Source organism: Ranitomeya imitator, chromosome 4, assembly GCF_032444005.1.
Source record: "Ranitomeya imitator isolate aRanImi1 chromosome 4, aRanImi1.pri, whole genome shotgun sequence".
Lineage (NCBI taxonomy): Eukaryota > Metazoa > Chordata > Amphibia > Anura > Dendrobatidae > Ranitomeya > Ranitomeya imitator.
In genome coordinates, this window is record NC_091285.1 from 701,775,460 (window position 1) to 701,794,791 (window position 19,332).

A 19,332-nucleotide genomic window follows, 5' to 3' on the forward strand; every position below is an offset into this window, starting at 1 on the left:
AGCCTTAGGGCTAGGGTTAGGGTTGGGGCTAAAGTTAGGGCTACTGTTGGGGCTAAAGTTAGGGTTAGAGCTGGGATTAGGGTTAGGGTTTGGATTAGGGTTGGTATTAGGGTTAGGGTTGGCATTAGGGTTACGCTTGGGATAAGGGTTAGGTTTGGGATTAGGGTTAAGGTTAGGGTTGCGATTAGGGGTGTATTGGGATTAGGGTTAGGTTTGAGGTTAGGGTTGAGATTAGGATTAGGGGTGTGTTGGATTTAGGGTTTTGATTAGGGTTATGGTTAGGGTTGACATTAGGGTTGTTTTGGGGTAAGGGTTGTGATTATGGTTAGGGTTAGTGATTAGGATTATGGATCAGGTTGGGATTAGGGTTAGGGGTGTGTTGGGGTTAAGGTTGGAGCTAGAATTGGGGGGTTTCCACTGTTTAGGTACATCAGGGGGTCTCCAAACACGACAGCCAATTTTGCGCTCAAAAAGTCAAATGGTGCTCCCTCCCTTCTGAGCTCTGCCGTGCGCCCAAACAGTGGGTTACCCCCACATATGGGGCATCAGCGTACTCGGGATAAATTGGACAACAACTTCTGGGGTCCAATTTCTCTTGTTACCCTTGTGAAAATAAAAACTTGGGGGCTACAAAGTCTTTTTTGTGAAAAAAAAAATATTTTTTATTTTCACGACTCTGCATTCTAAACTTCTGTGAAGCACTTGGGCATTCAAAGTTCTCACCACACATCTATATAAGTTCCTTGGGGGGTCTAGTTTCCAAAATGTGGTCACTTGTGGGGGGTTACTACAGTTTAGGTACATCAGGGGCTCTGCAAATGCAACATAATGCCCACAGACCATTCTATCAAAGTCTGCATTCCAAAAAGGCGCTCCTTCCCTTCCGAGCTCTGCCGTGCGCCCAAACAGTGGTTTACCCCCACATATGGTGCATCAGCGTACTCGGGATAAATTGGACAACAACTATTGCAGTCCAATTTCTCCTGTTACCCTTGTGAAAATAAAAACTTGGGGGCTACAATATCTTTTTTGTGGAAAAAAAAATATTTTTTATTTTCACGACTCTGCATTCTAAACTTCTGTGAAGCACTTGGGCATTCAAAGTTCTCACCACACATCTAGATAAGTTCCTTGGGGGGTCTAGTTTCCAAAATGGGGTCCCTTGTGGGGGTTACTACAGTTTAGGTACATCAGGGGCTCTGCAATCGCAACATAATGCCCACAGACCATTCTATCAAAGTCTGCATTCCAAAAAGGCGCTCCTTCCCTTCCGAGCTCTGCCGTGCGCCCAAACAGTGGTTTACCCCCACATATGGCATATCAGCGTACTCGGGATAAATTGGACAACAACTATTGCAGTCCAATTTCTCCTATTACCCTTGTGAAAATAAAAACTTGGGGGCTACAATATCTTTTTTGTGGAAAAAAAAATATTTTTTATTTTCACGACTCTGCATTCTAAACTTCTGTGAAGCACTTGGGCATTCAAAGTTCTCACCACACATCTAGATAAGTTCCTTTGGGGGTCTAGTTTCCAAAATGGGGTCACTTGTGGAGGGTTTCTACTGGATAGGTACATCAGGGGCTCTGCAAACGCAACATAATACCCGCAGACCATTCTATCAAAGTCTGCTTTCCAAAACAGCGCTCCTTCCTTCTGAGCTCTGCCGTGCGCCCAAACAGTGGTTTACCCCCACATATGGGGTACCAGCATACTCAGGACAAATTGGACAACAACTTTTGGGGTCCAATTTCTCTTGTTACCCTTGTGAAAATAAAAACTTGGGGGCTAAAAAATCTTTTTTGTGGAAAAAAAAAATATTTTTTATTTTCACAGCTCTGCATTATAAACTTCTGTGAAGCACTTGGGCATTCAAGGTTCTCACCACACATCTAGATAAGTTCCATGGGGGGTCTAGTTTCCAAAATGGGGTCACTTGTGGGGGATTTCTACTGTTTAGGCACATCAGGGGCTCTCCAAACGCGACATGGCGTCCGGTCTCAATTCCAGCCAATTCTACATTGAAAAAGTAAAACGGCACTCTTTCTCTTCCAAGCTCTGCGGTGCGTCCAAACAGTGGTTTACCCCCACATATTGGGTATCGACGTACTCAGGAGAAATTGCACAACAACTTTAGTGTCTAATTTCTCCTGTTACCCTTGTGAAAATAAAAATTTGTGGGCAAAAAGGTCATTTTTGTAGAAAAAATGCAATTTTTTTTTTCACGGCTCTACGTTATAAACTTCTGTGAAGCACATGGGGGTTCAAAGTGCTCGCCACACATCTAGATAAGTTCCTTAAGGGGTCTAGTTTCCAAAATGGTGTCACTTGTGGGGGGTTTCCACTGTTTAGGCACATCAGGGGCTCTCCAAACGCGACATGGCGTCCAATCTCAATTCCAGCCAATTCTACATTGAAAAAGTAAAACGGCACTCCTTCTCTTCCAAGCTCTGCGGTGCGCCCTAACAGTGGTTTACCCCCACATATTGGGTATCAGCGTACTCAGGAGAAATTGCACAACAACTTTTCTGGTCTAATTTCTCCTGTTACCCTTGTGAAAATAAAAATTTGTGGGCAAAAAGATCATTTTTGTAGAAAAAATGCGATTTTTTTTTTCACGGCTCTACGTTATAAACTTCTGTGAAGCACATGGGGGTTCAAAGTGCTCGCCACACATCTAGATAAGTTCCTTAAGGGGTCTAGTTTCCAAAATGGTGTCACTTGTGGGGGGTTTCCACTGTTTAGGCACATCAGGGGCTCTCCAAACGCGACATGGCGTCCAATCTCAATTACAGCCAATTCTACATTGAAAAAGTAAAACGGCGCTCCTTCACTTCCAAGCTCTGCGGTGCGCCCAAACAGTGGTTTACCCTCACATATGGGGTATCGACGTATTCAGGAGAAATCGCACAACAACTTTTGTGGTCTAATTTCTCCTGTTACCCTTGTGAAAATAAGAATTTGTGGGCGAAAAGATCATTTTTGTGTAAACAAAAGTGATTTTTTATTTTCACGGCTCTACATTATAAACTTCTGTGAAGCACTTGGGGGTTCAAAGTGCTCACCACACATCTAGATAAGTTCCTTAAGGGGTCTAGTTTCCAAAATGGTGTCACTTGTGGGGAGTTTCCACTGTTTAGGCACATCAGGGGCTCTCTAAATGTGACATGGCGTCCAATCTCAATTCCAGCCAATTCTGCATTGAAAAAGTCAAACGGCGCTCCTTCACTTCTAAGTTCTGCGGTGCGCCCTAACAGTGGTTTACCCCCACATATGGGGTATTGGCGTATTCAGGAGAAACTGCATAACAAAATTTATGGTTACATTTCTGTTTTTACACTTGTGAAAATAAAAAAAATGGTTCGGATTTGAGATGTTTGCAAAAAAAGTTAAATGTTCATTTTTTCTTTCCACATTGTTTCAGTTCCTGTGAAGCACGTAAAGGGTTAATAAACTTCTTGAATGTGGTTTTGAGAACCTTGAGGGGTGTAGTTTTTAGAATGGTGTCACACTTCATTATTTTCTATCATATAGACCCCTCAAAATGACTTCAAATGTGATGTGGTCCCTAAAAAAAAATGGTGTTGTAAAAATGAGAAATTGCTGGTCAACTTTTAACCCTTATAACTCCCTAACAAAAAAAAATTTTGTTTCCAAAATTGTGCTGATGTAAAGTAGACATGTGGGAAATGTTAATTATTAACTATTTTTCGTGACATATCTCTCTGATTTAAGGGCATAAAAATACAAAGTTTGAAAATTGCAAAATTTTAAAAATTTTCGCCATATTTCCATTTTTTCATAAATAATCGCAAGTAATATCGAAGAAATGTTACCACTATCATGAAGTACAATATGTCACGAAAAAACAATCTCAGAATCAGCGGGATCCGTTGAAGCGTTCCAGAGTTATAACCTCATAAAGTGACAGTGGTCAGAATTGCAAAAATTGGCCTGGTCATTAAGTACCAAATTGGCTCTGTCACTAAGGGGTTAAAAAACCTATATAAATGTAGTATTACTGTAATCATATAGACCCGAAGAATAAAACTACCTTATCAATTTTACCATACATAGTAACATAGTAATGTGGTCACATATTTTTAAGGTTGAAGGAAGACTTTAAGTCCATCTTGTTCAACCCATAGCCTAACCTAACATGCCCTAACATGTTGATCCAGAGGAAGGCAAAAAAAACCATGTGGCAAAAAGTAAGCTCCACATTGGGGAAAAAAATTCCTTCCCGACTCCACATACGGCAATCAGACTAGTTCCCTGGATCAACGCCCTATCAAGGAATCTAGTATATATACCCTGTAACATTATACTTTTCCAGAAAGGCATTCACTCCTTTCCTAAGTGTGTTACAGCATCCAAACATTATTAAACTATATAAATCTGGAATCACTGTAATCTCACTGATCCGAAGAATAAAGTCACCATATCACATATACAACACGAGTAATGGCAAAAAAATAAAGCCAATTCTTCACCTGCTGTTGATTTATTCATTTTGCCTCCCAAAGGCAGTAAGGCTCGGCAAACATTTATCCTGTGCTCTGCGCTGAGCGCTTGCACTGGAGTTTCCATGTAAATCTCTGAAACTAATGATTCAGACAGAACCCTGTCAGAAGATTCCCTGTAATGAGGCAAATGGAGGCAGTGTGGATGACGTCTGACCTGTGATCCGGCGATGTCTTTCTTTTTAGGATTGCATAAAATTGCCGTTGGCCACAGTTTTGTGCACTTCTGAAAAGAAGGACACCGCTGAAAGAGGCCAGATGGAGTCCAGAGTAACTCTGCTGCCACATTATAGGGAAGGGATCACATCACTCAGAGATTTAGGTGGACACCATGATATAAGTGCTCAGTGTAGAGTGCCAGATAAATATGATCCAAAATGTTATGTAAAATGTTCGTAACAAAAGCTTCAACTCAATTCATAAAAAAAGCAAGTCCTCACTCAGGATAACTCATCTGTTAACAGAAATAACAGAAATATAGGGGCTTCTATGTTAATGGTAGCACAAAGGCTCTGGAAAAGCAAAATGGCTCCTCTCCCATCAAAAGAAATTTAGCAAATTCTGCGCTCTCAAATCCAAATGCTTCCTCCCTTTTGAGCCCCAGTGTGTCTAATCCACATTTAATGTCCACAGGTTTGGCATTTCCGAAGCGATGAGAGCCCTACTAACTTACAGATGCATGTCTCCAGAAGCATGAACTGGGCATAATGTACTGGTCACTATAAGGTACTGGTCGCTATAGTGAACTGGTTACTACAGCGTATTGGTCACTACTACAGAAGTTTGCACCTGTAGATAGATTCCCATAGATGTATAATTTCCAAAATGGGGTCACTTGAGGGAGCGACTCTGCTCTTCTAGCAATTAGGTACTCTGTATATAGAGTCTGCAAACTATTCTAGGCAAATCTGGTCTCCAGGTGGCAAATAGCGCTCTGTCCTTCCCGAGTCTCTCCGTATGGCCGGGCAGTACTGTACAGCCACATATGGGGTATTGCCATGTTCGGTAGAAATTATGGGACAAATTATAGTTTCATTTTTACACGCTTCTTTTGTGAAAATATAAAATCTTAACCTTAACAGTAAAATCAGGAACGCCTTCCCAGATTTGCTCTGTGCCTGAAAAATATTTCCCAATTACATACAGGGTATTGGCACGCTCAGGAAAAATTAACCTCAGTTTGTTGTAAATAAAATTCCTATTAGCCCTTTGAAAAATTAAAAACTTGGGGCTAAAACAACATTTTAGTGATAAAAATGTAATTTATTCTTTCTTCACTGCTCAATATTAAATAATTCTGAGACACAACCGTGGTATCAATATGATCACTGCACTCCTAGATGAATTAAATGAGGAATGTAGTTGGTAAAATGACATATTTGGGGGATTTCTGCTTTTCTGGCACCTCAGGGGCACGGCCAATGTGACATGGAACCCTGAAACCTTTCCAGCAAAATCTGAACTGCAATATGGCACTTCTTCCCTTCTGAGCTTTGCACCATGCCTCAAAAGTAGTATTTCTCCACGTATGTGGTATCAGCACACTCAGAAGAAACTGTACACCAAAATTATAAGGTGCAATTTCTCCTGTTACCCTTGTAAAGATAAGAATTTGGAGCTCAAATATCATTTTTGAGGGGAAAATGTGATTTTTTTTATTTGCACAACTCAACGTTATAAACCTTTGCGAAACACCTGGGGGATCAAGATGCTTACCACACAAATGAGGGGTCTAGTTTCAAAATTGGGGTCACTTGCCAGAGGTTTCCACTGTTTAGGCACATCAGGGATTCTCCAAACAGGTCATTGCATCCACTAAAGATTCCACCAAATTTTGGGTTCAAAAAGTCAAATGACTCTTTCTCGTCCGAGCTTTTTTGTTTACCCTAACAAAGGTTTCCCCCCACATGTGGGGTATTGACGTGCTCAGGAAAAATTGCACAACAAATTTTGTAGCTCATATTTTCCTGTTACCCTTGTAAAAATAAAAAAATTGGGTCTAAATAATTTGGTGAAAAAAGTTAAATGTTCATTTTTTTTCCCTACATTCCAAAAATTCCTGTGAAGCACCCGAAGGGTTAGTAAATTGCTCAAATGAGGTTTTGAGCACCTTCAGGGATGCAGTTTTTAGGATGGTGTCATTCTTGGGTATTTTCTATCACATAGACCCCTCAACGTCAGTTCAAATGTGAGGTGGTCCTTAAAAAAATGGTTTTGTAAATGTTGTTAGAAAAATGAGAAATCACTGGTCAACTTTTTACCCCCATAACTTCCTAATAAAAATGTGTTTAAAAAATTGTTCTGTGGGAAATGTTATTTATTAACTATTTTTGTGTGATATGTCTCTCTGATTGAAGGGCATAAGAACTGAAAGTTTGAAAATTGCCAAATTTTCGTTTTTTTTCAGCGACTAAATGCAAGTTATGTCAAATAAATTTTGCAACTTTCGTGAAGTACAAAATGTCATGAAAAAGGTTCTCTGAAACACTGCAACGAATCCCACTGATTCTGGTTACTACCTCATAAAGTGACAGTGGTCAGAATTGTCATTAACGGTCAAACCACCTAGCGGGTAAAAGTGTTAGTGTTTACACACATCTTAGTCTCTGTGCTTCTGCACTCTTCAGATTGCACTTTTTACATTATATATTTGATCTGTGTCTTACATCTAGTTGTTATGTGCAGTGCCTTGCAAAAGTATTCGGCTCCCTGGAACTTTTGAACCTTTTCCCACATATCATGCTTCAAACATAAAAATACCAAATGTACATTTTTAGTAAAGAATCAACAACAAGTGGAACACAATTGTGAAGTTGAACAACATTTTTCAGTTATTTTAAATTTTTATCGAAATTCAAAAGCTGAAAAGTGGGGCGTGCAATATTATTCGGCCCCTTTAACTTAATACTTTGTTGCGCCACCTTTTGCTGCGATTACAGCTGCACATCGCTTGGGGTATGTCTCTATCAAATTTGTATTTCGAGAGACTGAAATTCTTGCCCATTCTTCCTTTGCAAAAAGCTCGAGGTCATTGAGGTTTGATGGAGATCGTTTGTGAACAGCAGTTTTCAGCTCTTTCCACAGATTCTCCATTGGATTGAGGTCTGGACTCTGACTTGGCCATTCTAACACCTGGATACATTTAATTTTGAACCATTCCATTGTATATTGTGCTTTATGTTTGGGATCATTGTCTTGTTGGAAGAAAAATCTCCATCCCAGTCTCAGGTCTTTTGCCGACTCCATCAGGTTTTCTTCAAGAATGGTCCTGTATTTGGCTCCATCCTTCTTCCCATCAATTTTATCCATCTTCCCTGTCCCTATGAAGAAAAGCAGGCCCAAACAATGATGCTCCCACCACCATGTTTGACAGTGGGGATGGTGTGTTCAGGGTGATGAGCTGTGTTGCAAAAAAGTTTGATTTTGGTTTCATCTGACCAGAGCACCTTCTTCCGCATGTTTGGTGTGTCTCCCAGGTGGCTCGTTGCAAGCTTTAAGCAACATTTTTTATGGATATCTTTGAGAAATGTCTTTCTTCTAGCCAATCTTCCATAAAGGCCAGATTAGTGCAGTGTACGACTGGTAGTTGTCTTATGGACAGACTGTCCCACCTCAGCTGTAGATCTCTGCAGTTCATCCAGAGTGATCATGGGCCTCTTGGCTGCATCTCTGATCAGTCTTCTCCTTGGTTGAGATGAAAGTTAAGAGGGACGTCCGGGTCTTGGTAGATTTGCAGTGGTATGATACTCCTTCCATTTCAATATGATCACTTGCACAGTGCTCCTTGGGATGTTTAAAGTTTTGGAAATCATTTTGTATCTAAATCCAGCTTTAAACTTCTCCACAACAGTATCACGGACCTGCCTGTTGTGTTCCTTGGTCTTCATGATGCACTCTGTGTTTCAAACAGAACCCTGAGACTATCACAGATCAGGTGTATTTATACGGAGACTTGATTACACACAGGTGGATTATATTTTTCATCATTAGGCATTTAGGACAACATTGGATCATTCAGAGATACACACTGAACTTCTAGAGTGAGTTTGCTGCACTGAAAGTGTTGGGCCCGAATAATATTGCACGCCCCACTTTTCAGGTTTCGAATTTCCACAAAAATTTTAAATAACCAATACATTTCATTCAACTTCACAATTGTGTTCCACTTGTTGATTCTTCACCAAAAATTTACATTTGGTATCTTTATGTTTGAAGCATGATATGTGGGAAAGGTTGAAATGTTCCAGGAGGCCGAATACTTTCACAAGGCACTTTACTTTTCATTTTGACGCAGTAATTATATAAATATAATATTAACAATACAAACGTGATCACACATAAGCATTGCAGAATGTTTTTAATGACTTTCTGTGTAAAAATTTACCTTTGCCTTAGAACCAATAAATGATTTCATAAACATGTCTCTGTGCAAGTGGCTGGTAATTAGGCGAGGGTGTTCCTCACTTTGTTGTAGTTTTTCGGCATAATCCATCTCCTCAATCCAAGGTACTCTTTCCCAGTTCAGTACAGTATTGCTCCAGGTTGGGTCTCCATTCTTTTGAATGAGGCTTAAAATCTCAACCATCCATGTGGTACCTAAAAATGTTATTAAAAGCAAAAACAAAAAAATATATAATTTTAACATTTGAGAAATTTTAGTTATGCAAGATGACCTCTGAGCATTTGTACAAGGCATTTAAAAATGGGGCTGGACCTCAATACATCTTATATGACACATTCAAAATTATACACTGCTCAAAAATAATAAAGGGAACAATAAAATACCACATCATAGATATCTCTAAATGAAATATTCCTGTTGCAAATTTTTATTCATTGTATAGTGGAATGTGTTCAGAACAATAAAACATAACAATAATCAATGTAAATCAAAATGGAGGTCTGGATTTGGAATGATACTCAAAATCAAAGTGGAAAATCAAATTACAGGCTGATCCAACTTCAGTGAAAATGCCTCATGTCAAGAAACATCTGGAATTGAAGCCACACAGCGCAGGAGCTCTGAAATGCCTTCAAGCAGGAGAGCGACATGTGGTTTGTGCCAGCAAATCTCCAGCCAGGCATGGTAGTGTGTGACAATGGCCGAAATCTGGTGGCAGCTCTGGGCCTAGGCAACCTCACTCACATCCCATGTCTGGCACATGTGCTCAACTTGGTCATGCAGAGTTTTTTGAGGGACTATCTGGATCTTGATGCACTGCTGCACAAGATCCGTCTAGAGTGTGCTCACTTGTGGCGTTCCAGCACGGCAAGATCCTGCATTGCTGCTCTGCAGCGCCGATTCCGCCTTCCAGAACATCGCATCATATGTGACCTCCCCACCAGATGGAATTCCATGTTACATATGTTGGAGCGGTTGTGTGAGCAGCAGCCAGCAGTAATGGAGTACAAGCTGCATCAGGCGCAAAAAAGTCGCAGTCAGCGCCGATCAGACTTCACAACCACTGAGTGGGCCACTATGAAGGACGTCTGCCAGGTTGTGAGTGCCTTCGATGATTCCACATGGATAGCGAGTGCAGATGATGCACTAGTCAGCATGACTTTCCCCCTTATCTGCCTGCTTAAAAAAAAATTGCAAGAGCTAAGGCTACTTTCACACTAGCAGTTTTACAACGCATCCACTGCCCCATTGTGAGTTGCGGGGAGGAGGGGGCGGAGTTCCGGCTGCGCATGTGCGGTCGGAAATGGCAGACACGACGCACAAAAAAAGTTACATGTAACTTTTTTTTGTTCTGACGGTCTGCCACAACATGACGCAACTGTCGCACGACAGTTGCGACGTGTGTCAATGTGTCGCAATGTGTCACTAATGTTAGTCTATGGGGAAAAAACGCATCCTGCAGACAACTTTGCAGGATGTATTTTTTCTCCAAAACGACGCATTGCGACGTAGCCCAATTGATGTTAGTGTGAAAGTAGCCTTAGGGTTGAGGTTGTGGAAGAGGTGGAGGATGAGAAGCCACAAATGCCACCTGCTTCTGGACAGTCTGCGCGACGTGGTTCCTCACAAAGGCCTAGGCAGGGGACACTTTGTGAGGAGGATGAGGAGGAGTCAATGGAGGAGGAAGACATCTGTCCAGAGGAGGGAATTACACAATTCTACAGTAGTCAGTATGTAGAGCGAGGGTGGGGTGATGCAGAGCAGGCAGAGATCATGCCTCAAGCAGGGTACAGCGTTTTTTGGCCAGTTGGCAGTCTGCAGCATATAGTTGATTTCATTCTACAGTGCCTGAGAAACGACCGCCGCATTACCCACATTCTCAACATGGCGGATTATTGGGTCCTAGAACCTTGCTACCAGGACAACTTGCAAAGCCTCATAACACCGTTGACCCGGGAGCGTAAAATGCAGGAGTACAAGACACACTGGTGCAGTCCATCATCTTCTCCAGTCCAATCGAGTGCAGTGCTGCTAGTGCTTTACAAAGCAGCTCAGTGCGTCGAGGCAGTGGAGGAAGCTCTGCACAAAGAGGGAGCAGAAGCAGTGCCTCAGCACAAGGGAAGACCAGTATTGCCCAACTGTGGCAAAGTTTTGTGTGCCCGCCACAAATGTCTACACCATCACAGACGGGTCCAGTTAGCAGGATGCCACGTTTCCGTCAGATGGTGACAGACTACATGTCTTACCCTCTTAGTATTCTCCCAGATGGCTTTTCCCCCTTCAAGTTTTGCGTCTCTAAGCTGGATACATGGCCAGAGCTTAGCCAGTATGCATTGGAGGTGCTTGCTTGCCCTGCTGCCAGTGTATTATCAGAACGCATCTTTAGTGCCGCAGGTGGTGTACTAACAGACCGTCGCATGCGACTATCCTCCGATAACATTGACCGGCTTACTTTTCTGAAAATGAACAAGGCCTGGATCTCACAGGAAATTGCCACTCCTCTTCCAGATTAAATAATTGGTTAGCAACAGTATCCAGGTCTCCTATTGTGTTCATGTTTCTACCACATGAACTGTAATCCCTGGGCTCCAACACCCCAAGTTGCTGCTCGGGAGTGCCGTTTGCGCAGAGAAAAACACTTGCTCCTGTGTTAGTGGGGTTCAGTAACGTCAGCTGCTCCTCTGCTGTGTATCCGGCAATTGCTCCTGCAACCTCCACACTCACACTACTACAGAAATTAAAGGGAACCTGTCCCTCAAGGCGTTTGTAACTGAAAGAGCCAACTTGTGCAGCAGTAATGCAGCTCAAGGAAAAGGTGGCTATTTTATCTATTCTCCTTGCACACGCTGAAGTGAACACTTATAAAATGTGGCCCTTCGTACCATGAAACCGTCCCAGAGGCGGGACATTCCTTCTTAATGAGATGCAGCACAGCCGTCATTCATACCCCTTGGGCGCGGGGCACCGCCTCCTCAGCATTGTTTGAATATGTCCCGGAGCCTGCGCTGTTATGTTATCCCTTGGCCTTGCGCAGTTTGCGCTGCCCATCTTCTGACATCATTTGTTGCCAGGCTGGCTGCGCCTGTGCGGCCGCCCTGCCCCAGATCCCGCCCCGCAGTGTCTTCTGATTTATTCACACTGTGGGGCTGGGATTCATGGGCATGCGCAGTGCATATCTTCGCCTCTCACTCATCTCCTTCCGCCTTCTTCAGACTGTGCCGCATCACGGCCGTGGCATGCGATCATGGATCAGCTGACGTGGCACAGTCTGAAGAAGGCAGAAGGAGATGAGTGAGAGTCGAAGATATGCACTGTGCATGCCCATGAATCTTAGTCCCGCAGTGTGAATAAATCAGAAGACACTGCGGGGCTGGCCGCAGTGTCTTCTGATTTATTCACACTGTGGGGCTGGGATTCATGGGCATGGGCAGTGCATATCTTCGCCTCTCACTCATCTCCTTCTGCCTTTTTCAGACTGTGCCACGTCACGGCTATGGCATGCGATTATAGATCAGCTGATGTGGCACAGTCTGAAGAAGGCGGAAGGAGATGAGTGAGAGGTGAAGATATGCACTGCGCATGACCATGAATCCCAGCCCCACAGTGTCTTCTGATTTATTCACACTGCGGGTCTGGGATTCATGGGCATGCACAGTGCATATCTTCGCCTCTCACTCATCTCCTTCTGCCTTCTTCAAACTGTGCTGCGTCATGGCCGTGGCATGCGATTATAGATCAGCTGATGTGGCACAGTCTGAAGAAGGCGGAAGGAGATGAGTGAGAGGCGAAGATATGCACTGTGCATGCCCATGAATCCCAGCCCCGCAGTGTGAATAAATCAGAAGACACTGCGGGGCTGGGATTCATGGGCAGGGCGGCCGCACAGGCGCAGCCAGCCTGACAACAAATAATGTCAGAAGATGGGCAGCGCTAACTGCGCATGGCCAAGGGATAACATAACAGCGCTGGCTCCGGGACAGATTTAAACAATGCTGAGGAGGCGGCGCCTGGCGCCAAGGGGGTATGAATGATGGCTGTGCTGCGTCTCATAAAGAAGGAAAGTCCCGCCTCCGGGATGGTTTCACGGTTTGAGGGGCCACATTTTATAAGTGTTAACTTCAGTGTGTGCAAGGAGCATAATTAAAATAGCCACCTTTTCTCCAATTAAGCCTTAGCCTACACTCTGCTTCTCATGTAATCCCTGGGCTCCAACACCGCCAGTTGCTGCTCAGAAGTGTCTTTGTCACGGGTACTCCCTCCTGCCCAGCCCGGTTCCAGCACGTCAGCTGTTTCCGGGTAGTGTCAAGGTCACTTTGCCTCCAATATGATGTCCTGTCGTGTTGCGGTTGGGTTAGCCGACTCTATGGTGCCTGCAGTTTAGGTGCTTCCTATGTGGGCTGCGGGAACTGGCAATCAAGGCTGGTTCCATAGTGCCAATAGGACAAGCTCCCCCTGTAGGACTGTGGGTTTTCGGCAACTACGGTCGGCTCGTGGCCTAGCATTTTTTTTTCTTTGGACCTTCTGCTGCCTATATGAGTTCCAGCACAATTAGCTGGTCCTTAAGAAGACAAGCTTGAATAAGTCCCCCTGGTTCCAGTACCGTCAGCTGGTTCCAGGCAGAGCCTTTGGCTTTGGTGCCTCCTTCTGGATATCCGAGTTCCACCAACGTCTGGTGGTCCTTGGTAGTGCTTTCTGGCATGGGTACCTCTTGCTTAGTAACCGAGTTCCAGTACCGTCAGCTGGTACTCGGTAGTTCCATTGGCTCTTGTACCTACAGCTATGCATCCGGGTTCCAGTACGGTCAGCTGGTTCTCGGCAGTGCCTTTGGCATGGGTACTCCCTCCTGTCCAGCCTGATTCCAGCATGCCAGCTGTTACCGGGTAGTGTCAAGGTCACTTAGCCTCCAATAAATTGTCCTGTTGTGTTGCGGTCAGGTTAGCCGACTCTATGATGCCTCCAGTTTACGTGCTTCCTATGTGGGCTGGGGGAACTGGCAATCAAGGCTGGTTCCGTAGTGCCAATAAGACAAGCTCCCCTTGTAGGACTGTGGGTTTTCGGTAACTACAGCCGGCTCGCGGCCTATTTTTTTTTTTTGCTTTGTACCTTCTGCTGCCTATTAGAGTTCCAGCACTATTAGCTGGTTCTTAGGAATACAAGCTTGAATAGGTCCCCCTGGTTCCATTACCGTCAGCTGGTTCCAGGCAGAGCCTTTGGCTTAGGTGCCTCCTTCTGGGTATCCAAGTTCCACCAATGTCTGGTGGTCCTTGGTAGTGCTTTCTAGCACTGGTGCCTCCTGCATAGTAACCAGGTTCCAGTAACATCAGCTGGTCCTTGGTAGTTCCATTGGCTCTTGTACCTTCGGGAAGCCATCCGGTTTCCAGTACCGCCAGCTGGTTCTCGGCAGTTCCTCAGCCTTCTTGTACCTTCTGCTACATTTCCAAGTTCAAGACCCTAAAGATGACAACCCTGAAGACCGAGAAGCAGAAGAACAAGAAGCTGCAGAACAAAAAGCAGAAGAACATTAAGCATAAGACTAAAAATCAGAGCAAAAGATATTATCTAAATTATAAGCCGAAGAAGACTAAGCAGTGTATGGGGGTCAGTCCGTTCCTCCTCGTGGTGCCCCTGGAAAAACCTCCTGCTGCATGCCAAACTGAACGCGGACAAATCCTGTTGTAAATCTTTTGTGACAGGTAGAACAGAAGGTGTAATCTTCAAACTTTTATAGATAACAACTACAGGAAGGCCTGTCACAAATAAGAATATGATGAAGAAGAAGAAGATGAAGAAGTTGAATATGAAGAAGAAGAATAGTTGAATAAAAAATATGAAGAATGCAAAAAAAAATTTATAGGAAGAAGGTGAAGAAGAAGAAGATGAATAAGGTGAAGGAGCTGTTGATGAAAAAGATGCTGCATCTGAGGATGATGAAGAAGAAAGTGTGGGAGAAGTAAAAAAGAAGGTGAAGAGCATGGAAGTAGTGAAACATAAATATGTGACAAAGTATAAAAAATCTTAACAGTCAATATCTTTGTAACTCTGAACGTCTTAAAAAAAAATTAATTCCTGCTATTCCATTTGATTGGCCTAAACCTCTATGCCTTTAATGTCTCTGCCACCTCCCCAAATACATCCTACATTATTCTTATTGTTAACAAAAATCGCAATGTCATAGTGCTGGTCTGGGCCACACTGCATATACATAAAGTGCCCCCAGATCAGTCAAAGAAGCTCCATGGCAAACATATTTATAGATAGGAGGAAAAAGGAGCATACAATCTAAATATTTTTATAAACAAATGTCTTTATTAGTACAAAAAGATAAAAGATAATAGGACAATTACATTTAAGGTGTAATCCAGTCAAACACGGGGGGGAAGACCACCCCCTGCAACCCCCATGTTACATATAAAGGTAATAATCAAGGGGAAAAGGAAGCCCCACATAAGAATCACCTGGAAGATTAGACCTACATGTACCTAAATAAATATCATGGCGAACAGTGACGCTAAACCAGAGGTAATACATGGTACATAATGAGGTAACAGGTACCGTGGCCAAGCTTACCAACGAGGGGTGCAGGAGGAGAGTCCAACCGGAAAAGAAAAGCGCCCCGACGCGCGTTTCGCGGCTCTGAAGCGCCGCTTTCTCAAGGGGATGACAGTCCACCGGTGCAGGACCTGCTAATAACCCCCCTGACCCCGGTCACGTGTGCAATCGCAGCCAATCCGCGCGGCCACTGTGGCGCATGCGCACTGTGGAGAGCGGGTCAGGAGCGGGGGCAGGGCGTCAGGCCGAGGGCGCAAGCACCAGGAAAAGACCCGGCGATTGCGCACAAGGCCCCAAGACGCCCCGCCCACACACCAGAGCTGCCCACAAACAGCGCGATGCGTACAGCCGTATGGATAGGTGAGTGGGGAGGGAGCCTACCCCTGACTACCAATGAGAGATATGCAAAAGCGGTGTGCACAAAATAGTAAAAAGGCACCATGTCATCTACCCACAGTGTGCGCAATGTATGTAAAAGGGCACACAATGTCAATCCATACCTACGATGGTGTCAGCAATGTATATGGAACACCATACTGCCAACAGGCGCTGGCGTACTATATGCCCATGTGTCACTGTCTAAACCTATCTGTCCCCAATAAGGACAATCCCAATAAAAAAGGGGGGGGGAGGAGAGAGACAGCGATACATGACACACAAAAACTAATATGGGAGGTACCCATATAAATATATATAGAGACAAGAGCAATGTGTGTAAAACGTGATATACACAAACGTAGTATACATAGACAAATATTTCATGTTAATATATGCCTGTGCACATTGTCCGTGATGTCTCCAATATTGACAGGTGATGAACACTATGCGGTCACACATTGATATTTAGCGGATGGCAGAGAATATGTAGAACGTTCACTCCACACGAGGCCGGGATCAGAGGGGAGCCGTATGCAAAGGGTATTACTATAAATGAAGAAATGACAAAAAATTAAAATCAAAAAACAAAACAGAATAATACAATAAAAGAAATAAGAACAGATAATCCGGAGGGACAGTGATGAGACACAACGGAGACTTATATAAGGCTACGCTAGAGGTAAGGGGCAAAGCTCAAGGATTAATTGAGACCCCTGGGCATCAAAGTGTCGAGCAGAACGATCCACTTCGAATCGATCTGTGCGAATCGTTTCTTATAGTCACCACCTCTGATGCCAAGGTGAAGAGCGTCAATCCCCCTAACAGAAAGTAGTTTGTCATTGCAGTTATGGTACTGCCTGAAATGGCATGGAACCGTTTTCAAATCCACTAAGGTGGGCGCTGTCCTGGCTGCGCCAATGTCCCGCACATGCTCACGAACCCGAACCCTAAGTTCACGAGTGGTAAGCCCAACGTATATTTTTGGGCACGGACAGGTCGCATAATAGATGACATTGGTGGTGTTACAAGTTATGCGCTGTCTAATTTGAAATGTTTTCGTACCATCAATCGAGGCAAAGTCAGAGCAGCGGAGGACATTGGCGCAGGCAAGACAGCGCCCACACGGGACACATCCCGGACGGGGGCCCCCCGTACCAAAAACATTTGTTGGGGCTAGAACGTAGTGACTCCTCACTAGCATATCATTCTGGCTCTTACACCTTTTAGGGGTCATCAGTAGTGTTGAGCGATACCTTCCGATATTGGAAAGTATCGGTATCGGATTGGATCGCCCGATATTCAAAAAATATCGGATATCGCCGATACCGATATCCGATCCCAATGCAAGTCAATGGGACCAAAATATCGGAATTAACATAAACCCTTTCTTTCCTTGTAGGTTCATTCTACATGAAGGAAAACAACTAAGAATAATGCAGGATGTATTTGGGGAGGTGGCGGAGACATTAAAGTCATAGAGGTTTAGCCCAATCAAATAAAATAGCATGTTTTTTTGTTTTTTTTAAAGACGTTCGGAGTGACAAAGATATTGACTATGTAAATTTTTTTTTTATTTTGTCAGATATTGATGTTTCACTATTCCACGCCCTTCCCCTTTTTTTTTTTTTTTTAATTTTCCCACACTTTCATCTTCATCATCATCAGCATCTTTGACATCAACTTCTTCACCTTATTCATCTTCTTCTAAATTTTTTTTTTTTTTTATTACATTCTTCATATTCATTTTATCCAACTATTATTATTCTTCCTATTCTACTTTTACATCATATTCACATTTGTGACAGGCATTCCTGTAGTTGTTATCTATAAAAGTTTGAAGATTACACCTTCCGTTCTGCCAGTCACAAAAGTTACATTTGTCCGCGTTCAGTTTGGCCTGCAGCATCAGGCTTTATCCAGGGGCACCACGAGGAGGAACGGACTCACCCCCATACACTGCTTAGTCTTCTTCTGCATATAATTTAGATAATATCTTTTGCTCTGATATTAAGTCTTATGCTTAATGTTCTTCTGCTCTTTGTTCTGCAGCCTCTTGTTCTTCTGCTTCTCGGTCTTCCATGTCGTCGTCTCCAGGGTCGTCGTCTCCGCCGTCGTCGTCTCCGCCGTCGTCATCTCCGCCGTCGTCGTCTCCGCCGTCGTCGTCATCGGGGTGGTCTTCAGGGTCGTCATCTCCAGGGTCGTCGTCGTCATCTTAGGGGTGGTCTTCCGTGATGTCGTCTTTAGGGTCTTCAACTTGAAAACGTAGCAGAAGGTACAAGAAGGCTGAGAAAATGCAGAGAACCAGCTGATGGAACTGGAACTCGGATGGCTACCCGAAGGTCCAAGAGCCAATGGAACTACTGAGGACCAGCTGACGTTACTGGAACCCAGTTACTAAGCAGGAGGTACCCGTGCTAAAAAGCACTACCAAGGACCGCCTGACGTTGGCGGAACTCGGATACCCAGAAGGAGGCACCTAAGCCAAAGGCTCTGCCCGGAACCAGCTGACGTTACTGGTACCAGGATGGGGAGCAGAAGGTACAAGAGCAAAAGACACTGCCAAGAACCAGCTGACGGTGCTGGAACCAGGTGGTGGACCCGAAGGTCCACAGGAGAGAACAGCTAGGCCGCGAGGCAGCCGCAGTTACCGAACCCCAACAGTCCTACAGGGGGAGCTTGGCCTACTGGCACTACAGAACCAGCCTTGACTGCCAATTCACGCAGCCCACATAGGAAGCTCCTAAACTGGAGGCACCCTGGAGTTGGCTAACCCGACCGCAACACGACGGGCAATGCATATTTGTCTCAGTGAGTTTGACAGTACCCGGAAACAGCTGACGGTGCTGGAACCAGGCTGGGCATTAGGGAGTACCCGTGACAAAAACACTGCCGGGAACCAGCTGGCGGTGCTGGAACCCAGATGCGTTGCCCCAGTGTGCAAGAGCCAATGGCACGACCGAGGACCAGCTGACGGTGCTGGAACCCGGTTACTAAGCTGTAGGTGCCCGCGCTTAAAAGCACTACCAAGGACCGCCTGATGTTGGCGGAACTCGGATACCCAGGAGGAGGCACCTAAGCCAAAGGCTCGGCCCGGAACCAGCTGACGGTGCTGGAACCAGGTGGTGGACCCCAAGGCCCACAGGAGAGGAGAGAACAGCTAGGCCGCGAGGCAGCCGCAGTTACCGAACCCCAACAGTCCTACAGGGGGAGCTGGGCCTACTGGCACTACAGAACCAGCCTTGACTACCAGTTCACGCAGCCCACATAGGAAGCTCCTAAACTGGAGGCACCCTGGAGTTGGCTAACCCGACCGCACCACGACGGGGCAAGCATAGGCGTCTCAGTGAGCTTGACACTACCCGGAAACAGCTGACGGTGCTGGAACCAGGTTTGGCACGAGGGAGTACCTGTGACAAAAACACTGCCGAGAACCAGCTGGCGGTGCTGGAACCCAGATGCGTTGCCCCAGTGTGCAAGAG

General features: G+C 44.6%; 1 protein-coding gene across 1 annotated transcript in view; it reads right to left on the minus strand.

The window, feature by feature from the left end:
* LOC138677397 (sulfotransferase 2B1-like) overlaps window positions 1–19,332 on the minus strand; it is a 204,707-nt gene that overhangs the window by 44,766 nt on the left and 140,609 nt on the right. The window contains exon 3 of the mRNA XM_069767490.1: window positions 8,909–9,120. Within this exon, the coding sequence (XP_069623591.1) occupies window positions 8,909–9,120 (212 nt within the window). The remainder of the gene's footprint in view (window positions 1–8,908; window positions 9,121–19,332) is intronic.